The sequence below is a fragment of the Stigmatopora nigra genome, chromosome 14 (assembly GCF_051989575.1).
Source record: "Stigmatopora nigra isolate UIUO_SnigA chromosome 14, RoL_Snig_1.1, whole genome shotgun sequence".
NCBI lineage: Eukaryota > Metazoa > Chordata > Actinopteri > Syngnathiformes > Syngnathidae > Stigmatopora > Stigmatopora nigra.
In genome coordinates, this window is record NC_135521.1 from 6889289 (window position 1) to 6914648 (window position 25360).

At 42.9% G+C, this 25360-nt stretch overlaps 4 protein-coding genes and 1 non-coding gene across 11 annotated transcripts; 4 read left to right on the forward strand and 1 right to left on the reverse strand.

The window, feature by feature from the left end:
* Positions 1–25: 25 nt before the first annotated feature.
* lamp2 (lysosomal-associated membrane protein 2) lies at positions 26–8996 on the forward strand. 4 transcript variants are annotated; one of them, XR_013328775.1, is made up of 10 exons: positions 26–194; positions 1082–1197; positions 1724–1934; positions 2569–2730; positions 2842–3056; positions 3148–3267; positions 3555–3609; positions 3710–3880; positions 7395–7589; positions 7921–8068. XR_013328775.1 is itself a non-coding variant. In XM_077733345.1 (9 exons), exons 1-9 carry the CDS (start codon positions 155–157, stop codon positions 8061–8063), a joined length of 1233 nt encoding a protein of 410 aa, XP_077589471.1. In that variant the 5' UTR covers positions 26–154; the 3' UTR covers positions 8064–8996. The 4 variants fall into 4 exon arrangements, 3 of the variants coding, with proteins under 3 accessions (XP_077589471.1, XP_077589470.1, XP_077589472.1); XM_077733345.1 differs by lacking the exon at positions 7395–7589 and having other exon boundaries at positions 7921–8996; XM_077733344.1 differs by lacking the exon at positions 7921–8068 and having other exon boundaries at positions 7395–7906.
* Positions 8997–10694: 1698 nt separating this feature from the next.
* klb (klotho beta) lies at positions 10695–15891 on the forward strand. The gene is made up of 6 exons (XM_077733342.1): positions 10695–11501; positions 11905–12418; positions 12805–13073; positions 13152–13408; positions 13855–14762; positions 15369–15891. Exons 1-6 carry the CDS (start codon positions 10773–10775, stop codon positions 15746–15748), a joined length of 3057 nt encoding a protein of 1018 aa, XP_077589468.1. The 5' UTR covers positions 10695–10772; the 3' UTR covers positions 15749–15891.
* Positions 15892–16799: 908 nt separating this feature from the next.
* Positions 16800–20758, forward strand: LOC144207129 (ubiquitin-conjugating enzyme E2 K). Of its 2 annotated transcripts, XM_077732380.1 has the most exons (8): positions 16800–17000; positions 17078–17201; positions 17738–17831; positions 18470–18528; positions 18604–18686; positions 18978–19077; positions 19419–19547; positions 19627–20758. In XM_077732380.1, exons 2-8 carry the CDS (start codon positions 17139–17141, stop codon positions 19699–19701), a joined length of 603 nt encoding a protein of 200 aa, XP_077588506.1. In that variant the 5' UTR covers positions 16800–17000; positions 17078–17138; the 3' UTR covers positions 19702–20758. The 2 variants fall into 2 exon arrangements, with proteins under 2 accessions (XP_077588506.1, XP_077588504.1); XM_077732378.1 differs by having other exon boundaries at positions 16800–17201.
* Positions 20759–20892: 134 nt separating this feature from the next.
* Positions 20893–24418, forward strand: LOC144207126 (neuronal acetylcholine receptor subunit alpha-9-II). 3 transcript variants are annotated; one of them, XM_077732375.1, is made up of 7 exons: positions 20893–21338; positions 21460–21525; positions 21924–22069; positions 22155–22309; positions 22535–22715; positions 22778–23129; positions 23493–24418. In XM_077732375.1, exons 2-7 carry the CDS (start codon positions 21480–21482, stop codon positions 24158–24160), a joined length of 1548 nt encoding a protein of 515 aa, XP_077588501.1. In that variant the 5' UTR covers positions 20893–21338; positions 21460–21479; the 3' UTR covers positions 24161–24418. The 3 variants fall into 3 exon arrangements, with proteins under 3 accessions (XP_077588501.1, XP_077588500.1, XP_077588502.1); XM_077732374.1 differs by having other exon boundaries at positions 20893–21525; XM_077732376.1 differs by having other exon boundaries at positions 20893–21525; positions 21941–22069.
* Positions 24419–24819: 401 nt separating this feature from the next.
* trnam-cau (transfer RNA methionine (anticodon CAU)) lies at positions 24820–24891 on the reverse strand. The gene has a single exon. It is a non-coding gene; the product is annotated as a tRNA-Met (tRNA).
* Between the last annotated feature and the right edge of the window lie 469 nt (positions 24892–25360).

The following is a 25360-nucleotide window of genomic DNA, read 5'->3' on the forward strand; positions in this document are numbered from 1 at the left end:
GGTTCGCAGATCCTGTGACACATTGGCCTCAGTCATGTGACTTTTTTATGTGACTTGCATTTCCTTCTCCAGTCGGCAGATCTTCTCTTCAGCCGAGTGTCTTCCAACTGCTGGGATTTACACTGTTTTGTCCACCGCCAAGCAGCAGGCCATCATGTTCCGATACGCCGTTTTTGCCTTTGCCTTTGGATGTGGTGAGTTTAAATGATTTCATAGGAATTAAGTTATGAAACCCCAGCCATAAGATGTGTTTTGGATAACAATCGGCCTGGTTCTTTATTTAATTCAAATGAACTCCGATCTATATGTATTTTTCTCTTAAATGCATATCTATGTGTGTTTTTGATTCATCTATCTCTTCAAATCTTGGAAAAACGAAGCATCACTAACTTGAATGTTATGAACGGAGCTAATGTGGTTAGCTCTAATGCTAATAACGTCTACGTCAAGATCGCAACTCAAGTATCACAAACGACGCATAAAGCTTCAATTACACGCCCTTTGTGTATCAACCCATTTATTTTGTGTCGGCATGAGTAGTTAACGGTGAAGTATGTTTTGACAGCAATGTCGAAAAGTAGATTTGCTTGTGAGACTTTATGGCGTAACAGTAGCATAGCCGCTGGCTAACACTGCTTTGAAAACCTACAATTTGAGTTAATGAGTAAACCCGAGCTTGTCTAACGTTGCCCTGTTTCAGCACAGGATGCCACGACGTAAACATTGCACTTTATTACTTTGCGTCAAATAAGATAGAATATCTTGTTCCTGGTTTAGCAATTAACCCCATAAAAGTGTTTACAGCGGAAAGGCGTCATGAAGCAGCAATACAAGACCGAAATAAACGTTCCGTTAACTACTACGTAGCAAGCACTAAAACATAAATTGGTGTTTTATACTGTATTAATTACATACATATAATCGTTACCTTGCAAAAAAAATCCCATACTGCTGAGTATGTTACGAAGTGATTTATATTTTACACCGATCCTTGTGAATTTATATACTTCAGTAGCAGGAATTTGCAATAATTGTGAGTTAAGTTGAAATCTGATTTATATGATACCATTTATCTTTGCAGTAATTCACTTGTCACGTGGTACTGAGGTGACGGTCAAAGACAAAGATGACAAGTTGTGTCTTTACGCCAATCTCATGGTCAACTTCTCGGTTTCGTACATGACGTCAGACAACAAGGTGAGTTTGTAACCACAAATAAAGACAGCATTCTAGCCCGTTGTTGCACAATAACTCTTAAAATGTGATGAGGCATGTTCTGTTGCTCCAGAGATTCTTTGCACTCAGCATTTCACTTGTTGCGTTTTCCTGATGTATTTCCTGTCACATGCACTACTGAAAGTAGAAGGTTGAGCTACAGCTCACATAACTGTACATAGTACATTGTAGTATTGCCTTCACAGATCACAATCCTTTTCAGAATTCTAGTTTACTTTTGAGTAGTTAGGAAAGATAAAAATACAGAGAAATACATAGAAAACAAAATTCATAGTAGAGTGGAAGAGTGCCAGCCCTCTTCCTGGCCTCTTATTTTGAAATATTTTAACATGCAACAGCAAAATTAAACTAAAATAAAAATAAACAAGCACTACTATCAAGCGAAAGCCTGCCCTCTACTGGCAAATTAATTCACCTACAGAACAGATAGTACTTATACATGCTCAACTCTAATTCAATTTTCTCTTCACGCTCCTTTTCTCCTCAGAGTCAGCTCGCCGAGTTTGAACTTCCTGCCGAAGTCTCATCCAACGGAAGTGTTTGCGATGCCACGAGCTCGACCTTGAAGCTCAGCTTTGGAGCAGGACACACCTGGAGCTTGAACTTCACCGCTGGTGGGAATACCTACCAGTCGGATGTCATCACGTTCTCCTACAACCTCAACGACTCAACCGTCTTCCCTAAATCTGCATTGAATGGTAAAGTCTCCATGTCTACCCAAAAATACACCAGCGCCAGCGTTTTAAAATGTATTTATAAGTATTACCTCATTGGCTGCCATTTACAGTGACAGACGTTTACTTAATTTTAACTTGAAGGGCAGTCAGTGATTAAAGTGTTGGATTGGACGTCTATCGTCGTCAATGTCAGTAGAGCTTGATCACTCAATGCTAAACTTCCCAGTTGAAAAGAAAGGAAAGAAAAAGAAAATTGAGATCTGACTCTCAATAGCAATTAATAAGTTTAGGCCTACCAGCCACATGATGAAGTAGCTTTGATCGGGATAACCCTAATGTGTATCAGACACTTTCAGCTATAGTGTGTTTGCAAATGAGCAAGACATGTTAAACTTAGTGCGGGCATGTCAACAACATGGGCGGCACCCTGTGCTGCTTGAAAATGACTCACAGGAGCTACAAAAAACTCACAATCAGGTGACACATGGAAAGTGAACACATCAATGTTAAAATAGCTAGGAGTTGTCTGATTTGAAAGAAAGGGAACCTAATAATTCATTTCATAATATGAGAAAATCATGAAATCAAAGTCTATTCACTATAAATTGTGTACTTTGACTTTTTGTGACTACACGTTTTTTTATGCCTTCTTCAGACACGCTCTCCGTGACGGTCCGACCTCACATCAGTGACATAAGCATGGACACATGCTACTCCTGTCAGAGTAAAGATACCCTTCAGTCCGACACAGTCAACCAGACCCTATGGGACGTGCGAATCCAGGCGTTCATCAAAAACGGAACGCAGAGTGAAAACAGTAAGTACCGGCGTGGCCTTGTGTCAGTCATTCTTCCGTTGACTAAGGTTGTGACGATATGTTGAAGTGCTTTCCGCCCCCCCTAATGACCTGCTCCCTCTCTTTTCATAGTGACCACCTGTGCTGCCGACCTGCCCGCAACATCCATCCCAACCACAGTGGCTCCTGTGACAAACACCAGCGCCCACACGCTCGCTCCCACCACCACACCAGCGCCCACCTTACCGATCCCCGGAACCGGGACGTTCAGCATTAAGTCGGGCGAGAACGGCACAGCCTGTCTGTTGGCAAACTTTGCCCTGCGCATTGGTGTCAAGCAAGGCGAGGTGTGTTTGTGTGTGTGACATCCCGCCAAATGCTTTGCTCTCCAAATAGAATGCATCCAGTTTATTTTTTAAATATACCTTTCTGCTGTAGAACTACCAAGAGATCAACCTGGACCCCAATATGACCAGAGTGTCTGGAGTCTGTGGAGTCAACATTAGTTCGCTGGTGTTGGTGTCTAACGCCATGACCGTAGCGCTCACTTTCACCAATGTGAGTCTTGTATGCTCTAGGATGCAGTTTGATATGTATTAGGAGTTATAAGTGGACCCAACTTTTACATCTGTTTTCTGTTGATCTATTTTTCTACATTTTTTTAAAAAAAATGCCATTTGGGTCATTGTGGAATTTTAGCTTTTGATTGGGTATACATTATTTGAAATAATACATGGCTAGTTTATGAATGGTGTCCCTTGAACTCTATATCCGCCGATGATTATTATTATTATTTAAAAAAAAATGTATTCATCTCTGATCTGGGCTCTTCTCTTTCCTGACAGAACACCAAAAAATTCCACCTGCAGACTATGAATGTTACCACAAAGCTGAGTTCTGGTAATCCGAATGTTTTTTTTCTTCAAGACACAAAACACATACTCTATGTAGGGATACACTAACACTTAGTTGTGCATTTTTTTATTTGTTTTTTTGCTAGGTGCGGTCTTCTCAGCCGCAAACAGTAGCTTGAGTCTGTGGGAGGCGGCATTGGGCAGCTCGTACATGTGCAACAAAGAGCAGAACTATTCCATCACCAGCCAACTCAACATTTTCACCTTCAACCTCCAAGTCCAGCCTTTCGCCGTCAAAAAGGGTCTCTTCAGTACAGGTACCATTTTCTGTCTTGTAGTTAGTAATGTAGCAACATGAACAGGCATATTATTCTATGTTATTCTTCATGTAAAGCATAATGACTTTTATTGCACTAGCATTTTGCCTCATTCATGCTCCAAGTATTTCTTACAGAAGCTCCCACAAAGACTAACAAGACATTCTTGTCACTCATTGGCCTAGCTAGCTGATTGACATTATATGATATGGGAATTAAATTGCAGATTTTGTCACTGAAGAGGTTAAACTCATAGTACCTCCGTCCTTATCAATGCTTACAATTATAAAATTAGTACACTTTTATATTGCTACTTGAGCAAAACCTCTGCAATGCAAATTGAAATTCTTTCCCTAGACAAATGAGTCCCTTTATCAACCCTTCAATTTAAGATTATAAGAACTGAAGGGAAAGGTAAGAGATAATGGCTAGAAATTGGAAGAAACTGGTGAGTTGAGAAGAAATCTGTGGTTGACTGACTCTCTTTTCGTCTGCAGCCTATGAGTGTCCAATGGACGACACCAGCATCTTAATCCCAATCATTGTCGGCGCTGCTCTGGCTGGCTTGATTCTCATTGTAGTGATTGCATATGTGATTGGTCGAAGAAAGACCTATGTTGGATATCAGACCCTTTGAGAATCATTATACAATTGGGGTCCTCTCAAGCCTGGTCCTTGGATTCATGTTCAATCAATTTGATTGGCTCTCAACATCTAAAACGGGGACAACAATGTACTTGTTTATTTTTGTTTTGTTTGTTTTTACAAGGACCAAACTTGTTTTGACCCCATGTGTGTTTGTCTGTTTTCCATTTGTTTGTTGTTGTTTTTTTGGGTGGGGGAGTGGAGCAAATGCAACATCCACATTTTATGTTTTAACTTCAGCAGTCTCATGGTTACTTACATCAGACTGCCAAAATACAGAAGCGTCTTGGTGATTTAGAATATCATAAATTTCATACATTGTATCCAAGAAATACAAATACTAATTTTGTTTTGACAAACATGCCTTCACTCCCACTCCAAATGGATTGGACAATCTAGTGCTGTCTATGTCAGCCAATGAGGTAAAAAGATCAAATTTGGCCTTCCACTGGCCAAGATGCTGCTGATGTCATTTTAGTGTCGTATTGCTACCGATGTATGAATTATTTTATGACGAGCTTCTAAAGTTAATAGAGATTTATGATATTGAAATCTTCAAGACGCCATCTGTAAAACAATATAGCATTACTGGATTCCAACATCTTTAAATCTTGCATTTGCTCTGTGGACACTCCACATTGTTTCCATTTTAAGATTTCATACCTTTGCACATGATATACTTTATTTTATTTGCTTTGATTTTTGTGATTTCATCCCAATGATGGAAGGGTGGGGAACCTCCGTCATCTTCGAACAAATAAAGCCTTGGCTAAATTGTAAGAACATTTTGTCCACAGATATTGAAACGAATTCAGCTGGGATAAGCTCCAGCATCCCCCGCGACCCCTTATGAGGATAAAACGGTCCAGAAAATGAGATGAGAGGTTGAAAGTAGATCATTTCTAAAATGTTGGGAGGAAAAAGGTTCCCCACCCCTTCCGTAATTTAATTCATTAATGCTGAATATTTTCCTAGGTTTCATGTGTGAATCCTTCAGTTGTGCAGAAAAGATAGTTATAAAACTCCTTTATCCTTTACCAGAAGTTTCAAGGAAGCCTTAGCCTATGTTTGACCCTGCAGCGCAGGAGAAACGTTAGATTTTGCAATCACGAGAGACAATTTCATCCCCGGACCCACTCAGACAACGTCTTGACGTGTCGAGTAAATCATCAGCATAGACGACGCGCCAAGACGTTTTCTGCTTTTGGGGTCTCGAACATTTTGCACGAGACAGACAAGAAGAAAAAAAAATCTGATTTTTTTTTCAATTGACACTAGACACTAGGTCCTAAAAAGGGATGATTTTGTTTCATTTGAGTATGTTTTTATGTTAATGCACTAAAATGCTCTTTTATTTTTGAATGAGAATATTCATAGATTTATGTATTTGGAATTTGTCTTTTGATTTTGTGTTGCCATCCAGGCTCTGATGACTGCAGGTGCTCCTAAATTAGACTCAAAATTCTTTCAAACTTTGATTTTTTGATTCCCTTTTCTTTAATAATAGAATCAGACTTCTGAGTGGCTCCCATTTTCAATGCATTGGATTATTTATAGGCGTCTGACAATTAATTGATATGATGGTGTATCACAATACTTTAGGCACTCAGAAGTCCAAAGAATTTATTGCTAATATCCTTATACTTTGCACTGCAGCCCATGAAAGCCTCAGGAGAGCAACAGTGTGTGTTATTCTTTTAAATTTTGGGTTTTGTTTTATCTTTTTGTTCCGACAATAACAAGCCAGTGTGACACTGTGGTTTTTTGTTTTATATGATGGGGTATTGGGGCCATGCTGAAAAGGAAAAATCAAACATTTACAAGAATATAGTTAGAAATAGGAGATATATTAAGTTTTGGAAAGTAATCAAATCCGGATTTTATTCTTGTTAAATTAAAAATATATTTTTCCGATTTAATTACATTTTTTTTCCGATCTCATCAATTCCATGTTTTTTTCTTAAACTGCTTGGCTTTGCATTTTCTGGATCAAATTTTGACATAATTGACATTTACATTTTCATTCCACTTGTTCCAAATAGTTGCATAAACTTAAGTTATTCCATTATTGAAATGATAAGCAATTTTTCTCTTTCTGGTGTGGCCCAAATGCACCTTTGTATCCCCGGACTAGGGCAGTGATAATGATCCTCCATGACCATTTTATAATTTGCTTCTTTGAGTGACAAAATGCAGCATTGTTACTCAATTTGACTTTGTCGCTACGTCATCTGGTAGAAACTAGTGCCTTGCTCAGTACAAGTACTGGCTTTCTTTAATGAGTAAAGCCTACATAGGCTTATGTTTTTCTCCCTCATTTTCTCACATCTTCAATAAAAGGGAATCTGTGTGTGAAACATTCTGTGTATAGACTCCCAAACTGGATCGTAAAGGGGTGTCAAACTGAATCTGTATTGGTTTCTGGAGATTTGAACCCAATACAGTGGACATCTATTCAAAATTGGACTGAAAACTTAGCCCTTTAAAAGGGCGAGTTACTATTTTGCCTCATTGAAAAAGTATTTATCATGTTTCTAAAAGTTCATCAATATTTCTATTGACATTTTTAAAATAATTATAAATATACATTTATTTTATATAGGGATAAAAATGAAATTACAATGTATTTTAAAAAATATAGCTTCAAATACCCACTGGCTTTTTAAGGTAGTTAACACTTTGGTTGCCATTTGACGTCTAGAGCCATCAATGAAAAGGGTTTATTTAAAATAAAAAAAAATCTGAATGAGGGTTAGTGGAAATAAAAGTGTGCTGTTGGCCTTGATCTAGTGAGTAAACGTGTTTCCTAACCTTTTCTTCACTGCCTTAATGAGAACTTTATCCCTTTTTTCTCCTTACTGTCATTTAGCCGAGGATTGCCAGATGGACTGGGAGAGTTTCCTCGTTCCCATAGCTGTCGGAGTTGCCCTGCTTGTTCTCATTCTTATCGTTGTGGTGGCCTATTTCATCGGGAGAAAGAGAAACGTGGCCAGCGGTTATGAGTCTTTCTAGACTGCTCTCCTTTCCTGTTTCATAATCAAGACAAACGCTGCCCGTCTTCCCCGTTAGTTCCTCTTTGCTCCCTTTTCTTTCCTGCCTGAGCGTTTGTTTGATTGACCATTTGAGGCTTTGGGAAATACAGTATCGTACTTGGGAGGTGTAAGAAAAAAAACTTCAGCATAGCTAAATGTACTGTTCTGTACTCTCAATCATGTCCTTTTAACTCTTTTGCCTTTGAATAATCACATTGTTGATTCTCCTCATAAATATTCAATCAACTTCCAGGCTCAGGCGTGTGCATCTTCTAATTCTTTTTCTTTTCGCCTTTGCTGTTTCCCTCTTTTCCACTGGCTAAAGTAACCCTACTGTCTTTTGTTTTGTTTTGTGTCTGTCAGCCGAGGAATGCTTCCTGGACTCTGATTTGAGCTTTTTGGTGCCCATCGCGGTGGGTGTGGCCCTCAGCTTCCTAATCGTCCTTGTCCTTCTCTCTTACCTGATTGGACGGAGGAAGAGTCGCACTGGCTACCAGTCTGTATAAAGCTCTGCTCTTGCACCCCCCCCCCCCCCCCCCCAATGTTATTTCTTCTCACTCTTTAAAACTCATTTGAAATTGACCCTCCTGATTTGATTTTGATTTCACCTCTTTTGCCAATAACTATATCAGCTAAACCATATGGATGAGTATTGCATTAAAAGACTGCATGCATGTCCACTTCCAAACTGAGGGGCTCTTTTCCTCCCCCCGTGTCCTTAAAAATATAACACTTTGTGGTTAATCTCTTGTATAGAATGACTTAATATTTGTTGATGAATGACTTGAATGTATACAAGCAAAGCTCGAGCACATGGACTCGAATGGCTGAAAATGCAGGTTTTTTTCTTTCCTAATTGCACATAATGTTGAACAAGGTGAAGAGGCACTAAACACTTTTGTGGCAAATTATCACATCAAAGTTATATCCTACTTTTTTTCTTCACCTAATCTCAGTGTTTTTCCCACTTTTAAAGAAGTGTTGCGCCGCTATCATTTTTCCTGCCTGTGGTATTGGCTTTACCAATATTACATTAAAAAAACTATTTTTTTCTTTAAATATGAAATTCTTGCAAAGTAAAATCATCACTTTCATGGCTTAACTCATTGACTGAATATTCATCCGCTGCCACATTCCCTCTTCAAATGGATTGGACGTCTACCATTGATGAATTAATTAATGAGAAGTTGCATCTCGACAATAGAAAAAAAATTACATACATATTACAGAGGAATCGGCGAACACTGATTTTCTGATCTCAAGTTTTGAACAGATTCATGAACTGCTTTGCAATGCAACCGATCACTAATCCAAGTTTTGTGCCTTTCCTTTTTGCCACTGTTCATTTGCTTTACTCCAGAAGAAAGTCATGTGATAACGATGAGCTCGTCGTCATCCGCTCCCAGTGACCATTTCAATAAATTCAAGTTTGGTTCTTGTTTTTTAGTGCTCTGTGTTTGTTTTGGGTTTCTTTTTTTATGGTGGCCAACAATCTGGTGACTGAACTCAAAGGTTGCCCCATTTCACAGACGCTATCACAACCTGTTCAAAGTTCCTCATGTGGAAAACAAGTTGTTACACCTGTAGGACGTCAAAATGGAAAAAAAGAAGAGCACATGTAATGTTCGTTAGTTGCACTTGCGAGATTTTCAGAAAAAAAATATATACACACATACACACATACACTTATACATACACATACACATATAGTATATGTGTATATGTCATATACACATATACACATATACACATATACACATATACACATATTCACATATACACATATAGACATATACACATATACACATACACACATATACACCTATACATACACATATACAGTCAACATCTACATATGCTGTACTGTATGATCATATCATGTCAGCCTTCCCAGTTGAGATGGATTTGCACTGTTAATGAAAGTGGATCTACATATACTATTTAAAGGGTACTGTACATATACATGTATACATATAAATACATCCTGTATGTGTCATGTGTCCATTTGAATGTACCTGTGTGCTACTTGCTTCATGGCACATTGTTTCCAGGGCAACTTCAGCGTTTGCTGTCCACACCTCCACAGACGGCTTTAATGAGAAAGCCGCTCTGCCCTGAAGGCTAAATTAAAGACGGCGACACATACGGGCAGATGGACATTAAAACTCAGACACACACTTTCCACCAATGGGAGCCTGGATCACCCACTGCAAAATGAAGGCAAATCGAATCAACTTAGGTGAGTTTGCTTCTTTTTATATCCTTACCTGTCATGCTTTTATTGAATCTGGGGAGAACACTGCGGACGCTTCACGGGGCGTTCTTCCAATAAGATTGTTAGAAGATGTATCGTTTTTCATCACGATGCTGTAAAAATTGGTTTTCCTCTTCATTTCAGCGGTCTATGTCTTAACCCGTTCGAAGTCAGTGCGCAGCTATACAAAAGTTATCCATAGCTAGACTCAATGTTGTGGTAGTTAGTAAAAGAGGGAAATATTGATTGGCGGCAATAGACGCTCAGTCCATTTCAAGGAAACAATCATTTGATCTGAGTTGATAAAAGGCAGGAGCTATAATATCAATCTCCACTTTAATGAAGGCTCTTGCCTCTACTAAAGCAGTTTGAAAACACAGCTTGTTTGTTAAGCTTGTTTATTTTGGAGTGATTTAACTCTTTTGGACCTCCGCAGAATTTTGACCTTGTTCATCAGTTGGTGATCTCATTAGGGTTACCGTAGCCACTAACCCTTAATCAGACAATTAGGCCATGCGTCGAGTTCCACGGCCCACGCTCACATAAAAACAGTCTCTAGTCGCAAGTAAAAACCTATTGGCCGTCAATGGCTTCTTGGGAGGAGAATATCGTAACCTTTTGGGATACCACGTATGTCACCGTATGGGTATATTGTTCCAGCACTGGTGGTGACACAAGCGAGCCCGCTGATTAGCCGTCAACCTTTGTATGTGTGAACATGAGGTAGGAGGGTGGAGCTCGGCGGTAACACAAGTGCAGAGGGAAGATTGTCTTAGCAGGTTTACAAGGATCACTCCACTTCAATGCTCCACTCTAAGGGCTGTGGTCATTTCTCGCCAGTCCTCCTGTAAAATGGACATCTTTTCAAAAATGGCAATATTTCCTTCCCACTGAGACCAACTCACCTTTCACTTTATGTGGATTTTTTAGGGAGAGGGGAGCAGGATAAACTTCTTTCAGCATGCCGGAATATCCATCTCATTCCATAATTCGGTATTTCCTTCTGCCTTTGTTGTCGTTGAACACTTGGCACAGAGTAGACGGTTCCATCGGTGAAGGCAGGCAGATGTGGCAGAAACCCAAGCCCACTCCTATCGGTCTAGAAGATGCCTTTTTGCACGGTACTTTCCCCCCGGGATTTCTCTGGGGAACTGGGACATCGGCCTTCCAGACTGAAGGTTCCTCGGGACGGGATGGAAGGGGTCCATCGATCTGGGACCGTTTCACGCAATCCAAAACAGCCGATGACGGCTACGCTCGCTGGGCGGAAGATGTGCGAGGACTTGAGTTTCTAGGGGTGAAATCCTACTCTTTCTCCCTCTCGTGGCCGAGACTCTTCCCCGACGGCAATGCCAGCGGTCCCGCAAATCAACTGGCCGTGGAGCACTACGGCCGTCTCATTGAAGGGCTCCTGGAAAAGAAAATTGAGCCCATGGTGACCATTCATCATTGGGATCTGCCGCTGGTCCTGCAGGAGGTCTATGGAGGGTGGAAAAACCCAAGGCTGATTGAATTTTTTGGGGACTACGCCGACTTTTGCTTTCGTACGTTCGGGAAACGTGTCAGATACTGGCAGACCATGCATAACCCATATCTGGTGGCCGTGCAGGGTTACGGCGTGGGCGTCCATGCTCCTGGGGAGACCGGGGGGGTTGCGGCATCTCTGGTTGTGGCTCACAATTTGATCAGGGTAAGTCGCCAATCACCTGTTTAAATGCACTTTTTTCCTCTCTCTTAATTTAGCCACCAAGGGACCCCCGCAGTGTTTATTTTCTTCACCAGCAATAGGTTGTTTTATGAGACATGAGGTGTCCAAAGTCTATCTTGTCGGTGCATTGCATCTCAATCGTAATCACTCATGTTTTGTCGCACATATGGAAAAAAAAAGATCATTATCGGACACCTGTTAGGTTATCATCAGTCACTCAGTAGGTTCAGCTGGAGTGGGGGAGTCTTTTTACCAACACACACAAACATATAGAGTACCGTGCATGATTTTGGGATATTGGAGGAAACTTGAGTACCCGTAGAAAACCCACACAAATTTGTATTTACATCCTATTGGATTCTAACTAGGTTTTTTTTTTTTGCAGGCACATGCCAAAGCCTGGCACATCTACAACACGGAGTACCGCCCCACTCAGAAGGGTAGCGTTTCCATTGTTTTGGGTTCCCATTGGGTGGAACCTCAAAAAGGACAAAGCACAGCCACCAACGTTGATCTTTGTCAACAGTCCATGGAAGCCGTTCTCGGTTGGTTCGCGCAGCCCATTTTAGGGGATGGCGATTATCCGGCTTCTCTCAAAACAAAGCACGGCAACCTTCTGCCGGCATTTTCTACCAAAGAGAAGCTTTGGGTGAAGAACACGTCTGACTTTGTGGCCCTGTCCTTTGGCCCGAACAACTTCCGTCTGGGCCGCAACCTATCCCACTTTGGTCAAGCCGTGTCTCCGGATCTGAGACGCGTCCTGGGCTGGATAAAGCTGGAGTATGGGGACTTGCCAATTGTGGTGGCTGAAGGTGGATGGTTTTCAGAAGCGAGTGTGGAAAGAGAAGACACAGTGGCCATTTACCTGATGAAGAGATTTATCAATCAGGTTTTACAAGGTAAATGTCCATTTCATTCATACTGCTTTAAACAAAGTCATTTGTTTCTTAGAGCCGTGTACTCTATGAGACTGAACAGCAGCTTTTGAAAGTAAATATTGACCCCCCACCTTACTCGCCCCATTACTTTAAGTTACACATTTAAAACGGAATCTCATCATGAGGTTGGCTTTGTTGAATAAAGTACCCCATTAAATGCAACTTATACTCTGGTGTGACATACTATGTATGTTTTTGTTTTTTGTACTTTATACTCCCAAGTGAAAAAAAATAGTGTCTGTGAGATTGCAGGTGAGCAGGAGCCTCGGACACCACTTCAACACCCCCCTTCCCCCTTTCAACACTCATGTAATTTCATCTTGTGAATGTCCTGTTTTGTGTTCCAGCCATCAGGTTAGATGGAGTTCAGTTGCTAGGCTACACGGCGTGGTCTCTGCTGGACGGTTTTGAATGGAACTACGGCTACACAATCCGCCGGGGCCTTTTCTATACGGACTTCACTCATCCCAATGGCAACAGGACGGCCAAAACAAGTGCTCAGTACTACAAACAGCTTATCGCCAACAACGGCTTCCCCCAAGTGGAGCCCTCGATAGAAGTTAGAGGGCGTTTCCCCTGTGATTTTCACTGGGGTATTGCGGACTCCACCTTACAGGTACGACCGCAATGACTTGCAGAGAAGGACTCAAGTAGAACACAGACAGATAATTGATGTTTGGCTGTTTTTTGTCAGGCCCGCTTTTACCCATACTCCCCCCAGTTTACAGATCCCCACGTTTACAGCTGGAACCGGACAGGAGACGGATCATTGCGTGTGATCCCGGGTGTGAAGCTTCACACGAACCGTTCCCAGTGTACCGACTATCTGGCCATTCGGAGTCACCTTTACCTGTTTGCATCGACCGGGGCCACGCACTACCGCTTTGCTCTGAACTGGTCTCTGATTTTACCAAATGGAGACCTCTCCAATGTCAATGTCAAAGCTCTGAGGTAAAAGTGCGGAATTGCAACTTTGGGTTTTTCATGAATGATCTTCGACTGCCGTCATTTGGGTTCATGGGGTAAATATCATTTTCGCACTAGTCTCGAAAGTAATAGAGGATATTTTGACTATGTCTGCCATTGACGGAGTTAGATGTCCAATCTAGTGGGACGGTGGGGCCGAATGAACATTTATTCATTCACTTCAAACCATCCCATTTCTAATAGATTGGATGTCTGCTCATGATAAACAATTGGATGGGAGGATGCATCCTGGCCAGAAAAGGAACAAATATAATTTTTTAAACTCATTTGTTGCCTAGAAAATACTACAAATGATTTACTATGGATATTCCGTCGTAATGGCTCTGACTTGTATAACTGATCAAAAATGTGGAGTAGTATTGATCCATGTCATTCCTCATATATGGCATTGTTACACCTGTGTTGACAAGGTACTACCGCTGCGTCCTCACCGAGCTAAAGAAACTGGATTTGGTGGCCCTGGTGATCCTCTACTATCCGACGCACAAGGCTCCGAATCTGGGCTTGCCTGGCGCTCTGCACGCGTCCGGAGGTTGGCTCAACTACAGCACGGTGGAAGCCTTTGGGCAATACGCGGCGCTTTGCTTCCAGGAGCTCGGCCCTCGGGTCCGTTACTGGATCACGGTCAACGAGCCTAACAGACTGACGGATATTTATTCCGACGGGAACGAGCGGCGCCGGGCTGCCCGAAACCTCCTTTTGGCACACGCCAAAGCCTGGCGGCTCCACAAACAGAAGTACCCAGATCAGCGGGGGGCTTGGGTGTCACTGGCGCTACACGCCGATTGGGCCGAACCCGCAAACGTTTTCCTTCTGGAGTCGCACGCCACGGCGGTGGAGGGGTTCCTTCTTTCTGAACTGGGTCGTTTCCTGGACCCGTTGCTAAAGGTCGGATATGAGGAGAAGAAGAAGAGCCATCGGGCAGAGGCACCGAGAGAGACATCCCACCATTTGGAGCGAGACGAGTCCTTTCCTACTTTTACGAAAATTGAGAGAGAGGAACTCCGAGGTGCCCTGAGTTTCATCGCGTTGAATCATTTCACCACCCGCCTGGTCTCCCCTTTGCCGAATAACACGCAGCAAAAACAAGGTGGCAATCACGGCTGCCTGATCTTATCTGATCCCACCTGGCCCTCCTCACATTTGGGCCAAGCTCTCGTCCCTTGGGGGCTCCGGAAGATCTTGAACTGGGTGACTCAACGTTACGGAAACGCTTTGCCCGTCATCGTCACGGGCAGCGGAGTGGATGATCAGGCTCTTTTCCAGGATCAAATGAGGCTACACTATCTTAAAAGTTACTTGCAGGAGGCTCTTAAAGGTTAGCCTTTTCATTTTCAGGTACAGTCAACACCTGCTTCATTTTGTGGTATTTTTCACTCGGTTTTGATAGGGAGGGCCGAATGAGTTGAACGTCCAGTGTCGTCAATGGCACTGAAATATTAGTTTCCAATCTTCCTGATAGTATTTTGACTTGATCTAAGAAGGAGGGCTCCAGAAATACATGTTATGGCATGTCTTGCGCTGTTAAATGTACCTTTCTGTGATGATGTTGAATCTCAGGTGTAGCTCAGCAAGCAATATACTATATTTTATGGCTATATTGCCGCCTTCTTTAAACTCCAGAGGAACCATAAAGCTGATTACAGAGTGGGGGAGGAGAGAAACAATGGAGAGATGAACTAGATTAAATTTCAAACTTTGCCCTTTATAGCCGTTTGACGGCGAGCAGAATAGTGTCCCGATAACGATTCCCCCAACGGCAGATACTCTGCTGAAACCACATTTTTGTTGCATCGGTACCGATACTAGTATCAAATCGGTGCAACACTACAGTAGACCCGGGGTTATTTAATCATCTAATAATATTACATTCAGCATTGTACAAACGCTAAATAAATGTTCCTGCCTGCACATGTTTGTCCAGCACACCAGTTGGATGGAGTCAACCTGCGAGGTTTCTATATGTGGAAGCTGCAGGATGATCATCTACCCAAGTACGGTTTGTTCAGCTCTACCCAGCAACAATCCAAAGCCAAGGCATCCATCGACGTCTACAGACAAATCATCGGTCAATGGGGGTTCCCCGAAGACGACGCCCCTCACACTTGCCGTTTCGGAAACGTCCGGCCGGCGTGCTGCGTATGCGAGTGGGTGTCCGACAACAAGGCCCTGACCGTGTTTGGTTGTTGCCTCGCGCTCACCACTGTCATCTTCACTGCACTGGTCTTCTCCATGCTTACCACCAGGAGAAAGTACACCAAGGGGCGGATTAATGGCATAAGTAAAATGACTGGGAGAAAATGAGCGAGTGCTGTTGTTTGTCAGGTTGAAGTTGTTAAATGGAGTACACTGTATAGCATAACTACATATACTATAGTGATATGGTGAGATACTTTGTATCCTAATCGGTTACTGATGTGCTCTGATATGGTTAATAAAGGACCCAACAGGCTACTGAAATTGTCAATGCTCATTCATATGTATTAGCTGCCATTCCGGGTACATATGTACCTATTATTGTTCTTGTCTCATATCATATATTAATAAATAAATGTGCTGCTGAACACGGTAGCAAATCCAACATGCTTATTTACTTATTTATTACCTATTTATTTATGTCTAAAATGTCTTTTTATGTGTCTGTATTCCCACCATCTTGCTACTGTGACAGTGAAATTACCCAAATACAGGATGAATAAAATTATCTAATCTAATCTAATGATGAAGGCAAATGACAATTGTTGTGTTTCTGCCACAGTATGAGACTGGATGAAACTATTTCTAGTTTTATGTCCAGTATATTTATTTACAGATCTTTAGAACAAGAAACTTCTTAAGTTACAGGAAAATTCGAGGATATAGTATACTACTAATGAGGAATTTAGAAGCGCTTTGACGTTAAAGCATTTCTAGATGCGACAATGTCGCCGCCTAGTGGAACTAATGCAGATAGACTGTTGCTTATAAAAAGGAGTACAGTAGTAGTCATAATTAGTCCATTGGAATTAATTAAAAGAATACCTCATTTAATTTGTGTTCAGTTGATAAAATTGATTTTAAACTCTTTTTATATTGAATTTAGGTCGTTATTTAGGAGCCATAGCCACCCTGAATATCAGTTTTATGCATTTCAATGTGATTAATTTTATTTTTAGGTTCTAAATGTAAGAATCAATCGTTTAAGTCAGCGAACGGGTAAACTGTTTCAATTAGTATTATAGTTCATATTGTTATTATTATTCGTATTAATTAAGTAATGAGTTTTTCCTCCAATGGTTTGGCGTCGATGCTAAAACAAACAAACCCCCACCAAAAGCCTTAAACGCGTCACTTGATAATAAACCAATGAGAGGAGACTTTGAAGAGGCCAGTGTGGGTCACATGGCTTCCTCTCAGCCAGACTTCATGCAGTTTGCCATTAAAATGTTTTCAATGCCTCTAAGCTCGCTAGTCTTACCCGATTGATATTAACGCACGCGTACATACTTGAAGGAAGTTTAAGGTCGCGCGAGTAAACGGACAGCCCCGAGCGCTCCAGGACGACAAGGCAACAGCGGTCATTTTGGTGGCCGTTCCCCCAAAAGCTGCGCCTTCCTACAGGCGGCCGCGAGCCAGCTAACGTTCGTTCGTCAGGCCCCGGACAGAGAGCGGCGAGGAGGCCCCAAACCGCACTGGACGACCGGGAGGAAAAATCATGGCCAACATAGCAGTTCAGAGGATAAAACGGGAATTTAAGGAGGTTGTCAAAAGTGAAGAGGTCAGTCGCCGCGTTGAAAAATGGATGTTTATTTTGGAAAGAATCGTGTCATAGCGCCACGGACGCGTCGCTAGCTAAAAAAAAAAAAAAACTCAGCTGTCAGCTAGCCTCCAGGTAGCTGTCCTGAGTCGACATCCACCTAGCCTAGCCCGACGGAGTTGCTGTCGGCTTTTTGAGCTCATTATGCCCCGTCGCGGTTCCCCAAACTCAAATAATTCAATTTAATGAAACAACTTTATAACCGTTTCGCATTACGTCCCGAGTTAGCACACAATCACCGTATGGTAACTGCTAGCCTGGTTAGCCATCGAAGCTAGGTCAAAATGTTCCTCTGTCATTGAATCAACCGTCTTTTGCTACTGTTTTTATGTTTATTATTATTGCCCCAGATGTGGTCCGGGTACTGTACAAGCCTTGGATTTACTGTTTTAATTCTACAAAGGGCTGTCGGTTTTGATGCTGCATTGGCACGTTTGTGGAGTGACACTATCCGACATGTTTATTAGTCGTATTGTTTTGCTTCTTTGACGTTTCAGACCAGCAAGAATCAGATAAAGGTGGATCTGGTGGACGAGAATTTTACAGAACTTAAGGGGGAGATCGCAGGACCACCTGACACACCGTATGAAGGTGAGAGGCCTCTGAAGACTTCATAGACACCGGTGCCATTAAGTTCACTGTTCAGCGGGCCTCACATAGTATTGCTACACTTCAAAGCCAGCTGATGTTTATGTTTGTTTATTTTTCAAATTTTTATTCAAATGCGATTCCGCAGGTGTTCGAAGAACTAAGTGGTCATTGAGCAGTGCCACTCTGACCATAATAACCTGTTTCAATAAGACTAGTTTTAAATGTATTTGTTCATCAAATTAGGCACTGCACATTATATTCATAATTAACACATTGGACTTACTATGAAAAGCTGTTTCTAGGGGTGTCAATACACTTGACCGTGTGTCGGTAAGCCTTGGATCACGCATCGAATTAGGAGATACCCAAACCCCCCGAATTTGGTTGTGTACGAGAGTGAGTGACTGCCTAGGTGGCGCTGTTGCAGGGGTGTCATCTGTGCGGTACTGGGCTTTTCCAACAGGAGAATGCTGCACTTGACAATGCCCTCCGGACAAAGGACTTCTTCCAGAGAAACAACATCACCGTTTTTGACCAACCCGTGTGTTCTCTTGATTTAAATCGGGCACACAAGATCATGCTCAGCCTGTTGTTTGATTAAAATATCGTTGTCATCTGTTAACATTTGTTTCTTTCAGGTGGTAGATATCAACTAGAAATTAAAATTCCAGAGACATATCCTTTCAATCCACCCAAGGTAGATAATGGTTGCTGTCAACTATTGCGTTTTGTTTTGAAATAATACAATCTGGTTTTTCTTTGTATCACACAGGTGCGATTTATCACAAAAATCTGGCATCCCAACATCAGTTCAGTCACCGGTGCAATATGTTTGGACATTCTCAAAGACCAGTGGTGAGTTTGTTTTTGCTTGGTTTTCTTAAGTCTCGAGCGAGCATGCAAGTCATATCGCAAAAAGTATTTTTTTTCCTCGCTATACACTTGTTTTTGGTGATTAGTCAGATATTTTAGTATTTAGAAAAAATACAAGAGGGCACTGGAAAGACTTTTTTAGAGATGTCCTCACTCCGATCACTCAATTCAAGCCTTCCTAGTTGAAATAGACAATACATTTAATGTATTTATTTATGTATATAGGAAATGCCAGACATTTTTGGATCCCTGAGCTATTTGTTCATTTTTCAGGGCGGCGGCCATGACGCTGAGGACAGTCCTCTTGTCACTACAAGCTTTATTGGCAGCTGCAGAACCAGACGATCCACAGGATGCAGTGGTAGCCAATCAGGTCAGCGAGTATGCACGTTAACATCATTTTTCAAAGTGGATAGAAAAATCATATGCTTTTTGGTTAAGATAGTCCATCACATAGCGTGAAATGCCCCAATGTTCAATGGGTTTCTGAATCTGTCATTCTATCAAACATATGAGTATTTTATCCGTAAGTGTCATGGAGCCAGATGTAGTCCATAACATAAACTATTGTTGCACCAAAAGGACAAGCGATCAACTGATGCCATTCCGCATTGATGGTGCATTTAGATTGAAGTTGGTGGTTTTACTCAGTCCGAGGCCAACTCGTGTGCACCCCAAAGAATATTCCGCTTGAAATGATTGTTTGTTCCGCAGTACAAGCAGAACCCAGAGATGTTCAAACAGACAGCCAGGCTCTGGGCTCACAGCTACGCCGGCGCCCCCATCTCCAGCCCAGAGTACATACGCAAAATAGACGAACTGTGCGCCATGGGCTTTGAAAAAGTGAGCGTCGCTCGGCCACGCCCCCCCACATCCTCCCTGCCTCCCTCGCTCTGATTTCTCACGTGCGTCTCTCCTCTAGAATGAAGTAATAGTGGCCTTGTCGTCAAAATCCTGGGACGTGGAGTCGGCGACGGAGCTTCTAGTCAGTAAATGAGTCTCCGGGACAACTTGGACCTCTCCCGCACACGCCCCTCCCTGCCTCCCTCGTATCACCGCTGTCTCTCGGCTTCTCCTGCCGCCTCGCAACTTCTGTTTTACAGTGGACTCTGCCACCCGCCCCCCGCACTCCTACCCCCTACTCCCCCCCGTGCTCCTCCCCTCTGCTGTGCCACACACTCCAATCAGTTGCTCGGCAAGCATACGTCAGCGGCCCACTCGAAGGTCCTTCCACATTCCGGTCAGCGTTACAATCAGAAACCCGATCGCTCATCACGGCCCCGCTTATGGCGAGCAATCCTCACCTCATGCAGGCGTTGTTTTTTACACCCTTCCTCCCACCTGCCAGTCTAAAACGTCAGACCTTTGACAGTGAGAGAAGACTACAATTCCTGCAATTGTTCTCTTGTTGTCAAATCAGCTGCGTTTAGGTGCGCTCACCCTATTTGTGCGCCACTCGATAACCAATTCTAAGCGATTTGGACCGACACTTATGGAGTGGTGTGGCAAAAGGTCGTTTGAAAGTCTAGACAAACCATATACATGATCACACACACACAACCACGCCACTAATGGCATTGGTGAGTGTAGCCTAGTGTAAATAAATCCCACCAATCCAGTTGGAATAAAGCAAGGGAAAAGCATGAGAAATAATTTGGCCGCAGAGGTGACCAAGGCTTCTCCTTCTTTTAGACACGCCACCACTTGAAAATACCTACCTAATTTTGGGATGTCCCACTAAAAGACATTTGCGTCGTAATAATGACTCTTCTGGTTGCTCGCTTAAATGGTCTGACTCTTTGCCCTCCCTCCCCCCAACTGGTTCTGTCTCCCTTTACCACATTAAAAATGGGAGGGGCAGCTTTTTATTTTGTTTTGGCAAACTACAGGAATATATTTGGATTCTTGTTTTTAAAAACCTAGTCTAAAAGAAAAAAGCAGTTAATGCAACCTCCAAAATTACATGCGCAAGTATTGCGTCACCTTGACAATGCCAACTGATAAATGTCATGAAATTCATCTGTAAATAAAGAAAGTCTGTGTAAATTACAAAATGCTCTTTCGGTCCTCTTCCTGTGGGCAAGTTCAACCGGTAGAACACAAAGACGACTCGTGGTGGAACTTCTACTGTGACGATGTGTGCTTTATAATCTGTATTTTTCAATTCCAAAATGATGGACTGCATAAATCAAAATCTCTCAACATATTTGGATGTAAGAAATGCAGATGGAATGATCAGAAATGATTTCTTTTGTAGAAACAAGGCATGGTTAACAATCATCACGAAATAGAGATCACCTTACATGCGCACGCACGTATACATGCAGGCTTGTAAGGAACAGGCAGCAGATGGCACGCCATGTCGTGCTTCCGTTGCCTCTGACAAACCCTGCAAGTGGGCTCCATTACAAAACACGGGAACAGCCGTGAGTGCATATTATCCCTTTTTTCTTTTTTGGCTTCTATCGCTCTGGGTGACACAGTATTTGTACACGAGGGCCCATCTCGTCAACACCGGATGGGTCGAGGCGGTTGCCGCCGGGCGTCCTATTTCTCTCGGTCTGTGGCCGCTGGGTTACATGATACCCCCAGTGTCGCTGTCACTGTCGACCTACGCTCCCCTCCAAACCTAGTGTGGGTCCCGAGTCGGCCATCGGATCAGTGTTGGGACATTTTCGCATATGGAATCATGTAGGCCACAACTAACTCTTTATTTTTGTTTTTTTGTTTTTTTTTTGTTTTGTTTTGTTTAAAGCCTTCTCCCACTTGGAGAAAATGATTCAAATATCTGTACTTTGTCTGGCCATGTTGCTACCTGCAGGTAAGACTTGGAATAGTCTTTGTTTTCACTTCAAAATGCTTGTGGCCGAGTACACATTTAGAATTTATGCGGCTCTTCCTCTTTTTCAATTGATTACAATTTGCTATACTTGGAAAACCGGATCTTTTTGCACTCTAAGCTTCAAAAAATATTTTCCCTGTATTAGTTGTCTTTAAAAATATTTTTCTATCCTAAAATGGATTCTTCAGCCATTCATTTGATTTGAATTAATTTATATCCTGCAAGTTTGAGACGTGTGTAATAAAGGAAAATTAATGGGGTAAAAAAAATCCTCATTTATGCATGAATTTCCTAACCAATAATAATTTGACAATCAACAAAAAAAGGACAAATATGAAATCTAGCTTTAAGTACTAATAAGAGTTGCGGCGGTGCAGTGGTTGACTCTGCTCAGGGTCATCACGCCCAGAAACTCCTCCACCATTTGATGGAAAACTACACCAGCGCCCTGCGGCCCGTGGAGGACACGGACCGAGCCCTCAACGTCACCTTGCAGATCACGCTATCCCAAATCAAAGATATGGTGAGTATTCCCAGCGGCGTCATACATTGAAACGCACACCTAATAGAGAAGCTATTTTGTATCTGGCACCTGGACGTGACGGCAGGATGAGAGGAACCAGGTGCTGGTTGCCTATCTGTGGATAAGACAGAGGTGGCACGACGCCTACCTCAAGTGGAATAAAGAAGACTACGACGGACTGGAGGTCATCCACATCCCCAGCAACCTTGTGTGGAGACCCGACCTGGTCCTCTACAACAAGTAAGTCCCTGGCGCTCGTATTACATGTCCATTTGATGACGTCTTCTATTTCGCCAAGAATCCAGGTGGAGGCGCCTTCCCAATCTGGCAACCCTGCAAGGAAGACCAAATCTTGGTTTCTTTTTTTTCCATTGAGCAAATAGCTTCTTTTTTTATCTTGAAAATGTCGTCGGTATTATCGACTTGGAGGTTCCCGCGCCTCATTTTTTTGTGTGCCTGTTCCAGGGCCGACGACGCCTTGTCGGGACCCGTGGACACCAACGTGAAGTTGCGTTACAACGGCGAGATCACCTGGGACGCTCCCGCCATCACCAAGAGCTCCTGCGTGGTGGACGTGTCGTACTTCCCCTTCGATAGCCAGGAATGCAACCTGACTTTCGGATCCTGGACCTACAACGGGAACCAGGTACGGCCCCCTTTTTCTTATGCCGGCCACACCGGCCGGCTTCCTCTGCTGCCCGCTTGCAGGTGGACATCTTCATGGGCATGGACAGCGGCGACCTCTCGGATTTCGTGGAGAACGTGGAGTGGGAGTGCCACGGCATGCCGGCCAGCAAGAACGTCATCATGTACGGCTGTTGCTCGGACCCGTACCCCGACATCACGTACAGCGTGCTGCTGCAGCGCCGCTCCTCCTTCTACATCTTCAACCTGCTGCTGCCCTGCTTCCTCATCTCCTTCTTGGCTCCTCTGGGATTCTACCTGCCCGCCGATTCCGGGGAGAAGGTTTCCCTGGGGGTGACGGTGCTCCTGGCCCTCACCGTTTTCCAGCTGATGGTGGCCGAGAGCATGCCGCCCTCGGAGAGCGTGCCTTTGATCGGTAAGGGATTTTTACTTTTTTTTTAATGCATGTTTTGTACTTATTTTCGGGTGCTTCATTCAAAATTTAGATTTTTTTTAATGATTCAGCTACGAATAGTAATTGTATGCGCAGTCAAATCAGAAACTTTACCTTAACATTGCAGTCCTGCCTGTTTTTCATTTTTTTTTTTATTTGCACAAATACAGCATATTAAGATCTTTAACACTTAATATAGACCAAAGGCCTATTTTTGTCTTTTTTTGTCATTCACAAAGATAGACAGCCAATTCATCTAAACTGGGAGGGCGGAAATTGTTCCAAAAGAAACTTGCAATAGAAAGCTTAGCAAAAAAAATGCCCCCTTTTTTGTGTTACTCCCAGGCAAGTACTACATCGCCACCATGACCATGGTCACGGCCTCCACCGCTCTCACCATCTTCATCATGAACATCCACTTGTGCGGTCCCGAGGCCAAACCGGTCCCCCATTGGGCCAAAGTTCTCATCATCGACTACATGTCCAAGATCTTCTGCGTGTACGAAGTGGGCGAGAACTGCGCCTCCCGGTCCTCGGCTCGGGATGCCGACGGCCAGGCGGGGCGCATGCCGGGAAAGCGCCAGCTTTCCAAGCATCCCGAGACCGAGGGCCCGCGGCCACCCCCCAGAATCAAACCTCAGCCCCACCTCACCAGGGCGGAGAGGAGCCTCTTCTCCACCTTTCCGCTGGGAAAGTACGAAAGCCCCGACGCCAAGGTTCCCCCGGCGGACTACTGCAAAGAGGACCGCCAGGTTTCGTACCACCCGCCCCGCAGCCACGATGACAAAAAAGCACCGGCGACCTGTCGTCACGGCAACGGGCTTCCCGGCGGGGACCCCAAGTTGGTGCGCAACGTGGAGTACATCGCAAATTGTTTTCGAGAGCAGAAGGCCACGTGTGCCAAGGGGGCCGAGTGGAAGAAGGTTGCTAAAGTGATGGACAGGTTCTTCATGTGGATCTTCTTCATCATGGTCTTCCTCATGAGCATCCTGGTCCTCGGAAAGGCCCCGTGAATGGATTCAAAATTATTAACACCATGTACAAAAAAAACCACATACAAATGTGGATGTTTTGTTTATTTTTTAAAACATATAGTATAAATGGTATAGTTTGACCAATGTTTATATAGATATATATGAGATTAAACTAAATTCCATCAAAAAATAGAATATAAATGAAAGTTCTGCTTTTGTATTGGATGCGCATGTCCCTGAGCTGATGACATCATTTTAAGTAGATTAAAAAATAAAAAAGTTGAATCAGCGAATGCATTCTGCATGCCTCTTAACAAGTGCTTAATTAACTCTACACAAACATGAGCACAATGACTGAAAGTGGTGCTGTAATCTCTAGGATTTACAGCTCCAGTACTTCCATATGTAATCATTAAAAGGGTGTAAGGGTCTACTGTTCACCACAGTGAAATCAGATGCTCAGTCCCACTAAATCCACAGTCTTAGTCCACACACACGAGATTTGGTGAATTCATAATAAACCCGTCAATTGTTAATGAGCATGCTTTGTTTAGAGCACCGCGTCGGTTTTACTGAATGTAAGATAATACGGAGCATCCATTATGGAACACAGTCGTGGAGAATTGGGTGTTCTGAAAAAATAATTTAATTAACTAACATACCTTATCTAACAGGAGCGTAGTAAAAAATAATTGTATTAGCAGAGGATGGTTTCGATCCATCGACCTCTGGGTTATGGGCCCAGCACGCTTCCGCTGCGCCACTCTGCTTCTGTCACGCGAGGTCCGTACTTCATTTATTGTTTGGTACCATTGTATGTGAACATTCTGAAATTAGATCCACTTTATTGTAGCTTCTTTTTGGAATCTATTCTCCATCAGATGCTCCTAATATAGTATTGTACCACGCACACTTGTCTTAGTTTCGTCTACAGTTTCACGAATGAGCAAGATTCATTCATAAGAAACACTGCCCTCCTCGGGCAAAACTTGTCATTACAAGCATCATGGTTAGAATGATTTGGATTAGATTTCAGGTCAGAATTTCTCCATCCATCCATTCTAACACTCACAGCTCTAGCAGTGGTACATACGTATAAATAAATAAATAAATATATAATAATAATAATCATCATATATGTATTTTACAAAATAATCGTGGTTTAGTTAGAGTTCTTGCATTGGCGCATATACTACCAGAAAGCCGGAAATGTGAGTATTGGTGGGGCAAAAAGTGGCA

Excerpts from the sequence above, each read along its gene's own strand:
- lamp2 (XM_077733345.1), top strand. The coding sequence starts at position 155 with ATGTTCCGATACGCCGTTTTTGCCTTTGCCTTTGGATGTG. Across the intron at positions 1,198-1,723 it reads ACATGACGTCAGACAACAAG|AGTCAGCTCGCCGAGTTTGA; the intron begins GTGAGTTTGTAA and ends TTTTCTCCTCAG. Across the intron at positions 3,057-3,147 it reads TTGGTGTCAAGCAAGGCGAG|AACTACCAAGAGATCAACCT; the intron begins GTGTGTTTGTGT and ends TTTCTGCTGTAG.
- klb (XM_077733342.1), top strand. The coding sequence starts at position 10,773 with ATGCCGGAATATCCATCTCATTCCATAATTCGGTATTTCCTTCTGCCT. Across the intron at positions 12,419-12,804 it reads TATCAATCAGGTTTTACAAG|CCATCAGGTTAGATGGAGTT; the intron begins GTAAATGTCCAT and ends TTTGTGTTCCAG. Across the intron at positions 13,074-13,151 it reads TTGCGGACTCCACCTTACAG|GCCCGCTTTTACCCATACTC; the intron begins GTACGACCGCAA and ends GTTTTTTGTCAG.
- LOC144207129 (XM_077732378.1), top strand. The coding sequence starts at position 17,139 with ATGGCCAACATAGCAGTTCAGAGGATAAAACGGGAATTTAAGGAGGTT. Across the intron at positions 17,202-17,737 it reads AGGTTGTCAAAAGTGAAGAG|ACCAGCAAGAATCAGATAAA; the intron begins GTCAGTCGCCGC and ends TTGACGTTTCAG. Across the intron at positions 18,529-18,603 it reads ATCCTTTCAATCCACCCAAG|GTGCGATTTATCACAAAAAT; the intron begins GTAGATAATGGT and ends TGTATCACACAG.
- LOC144207126 (XM_077732374.1), top strand. The coding sequence starts at position 21,480 with ATGATTCAAATATCTGTACTTTGTCTGGCCATGTTGCTACCTGCAG. Across the intron at positions 22,070-22,154 it reads TATCCCAAATCAAAGATATG|GATGAGAGGAACCAGGTGCT; the intron begins GTGAGTATTCCC and ends ACGTGACGGCAG. Across the intron at positions 23,130-23,492 it reads GGAGAGCGTGCCTTTGATCG|GCAAGTACTACATCGCCACC; the intron begins GTAAGGGATTTT and ends TGTTACTCCCAG.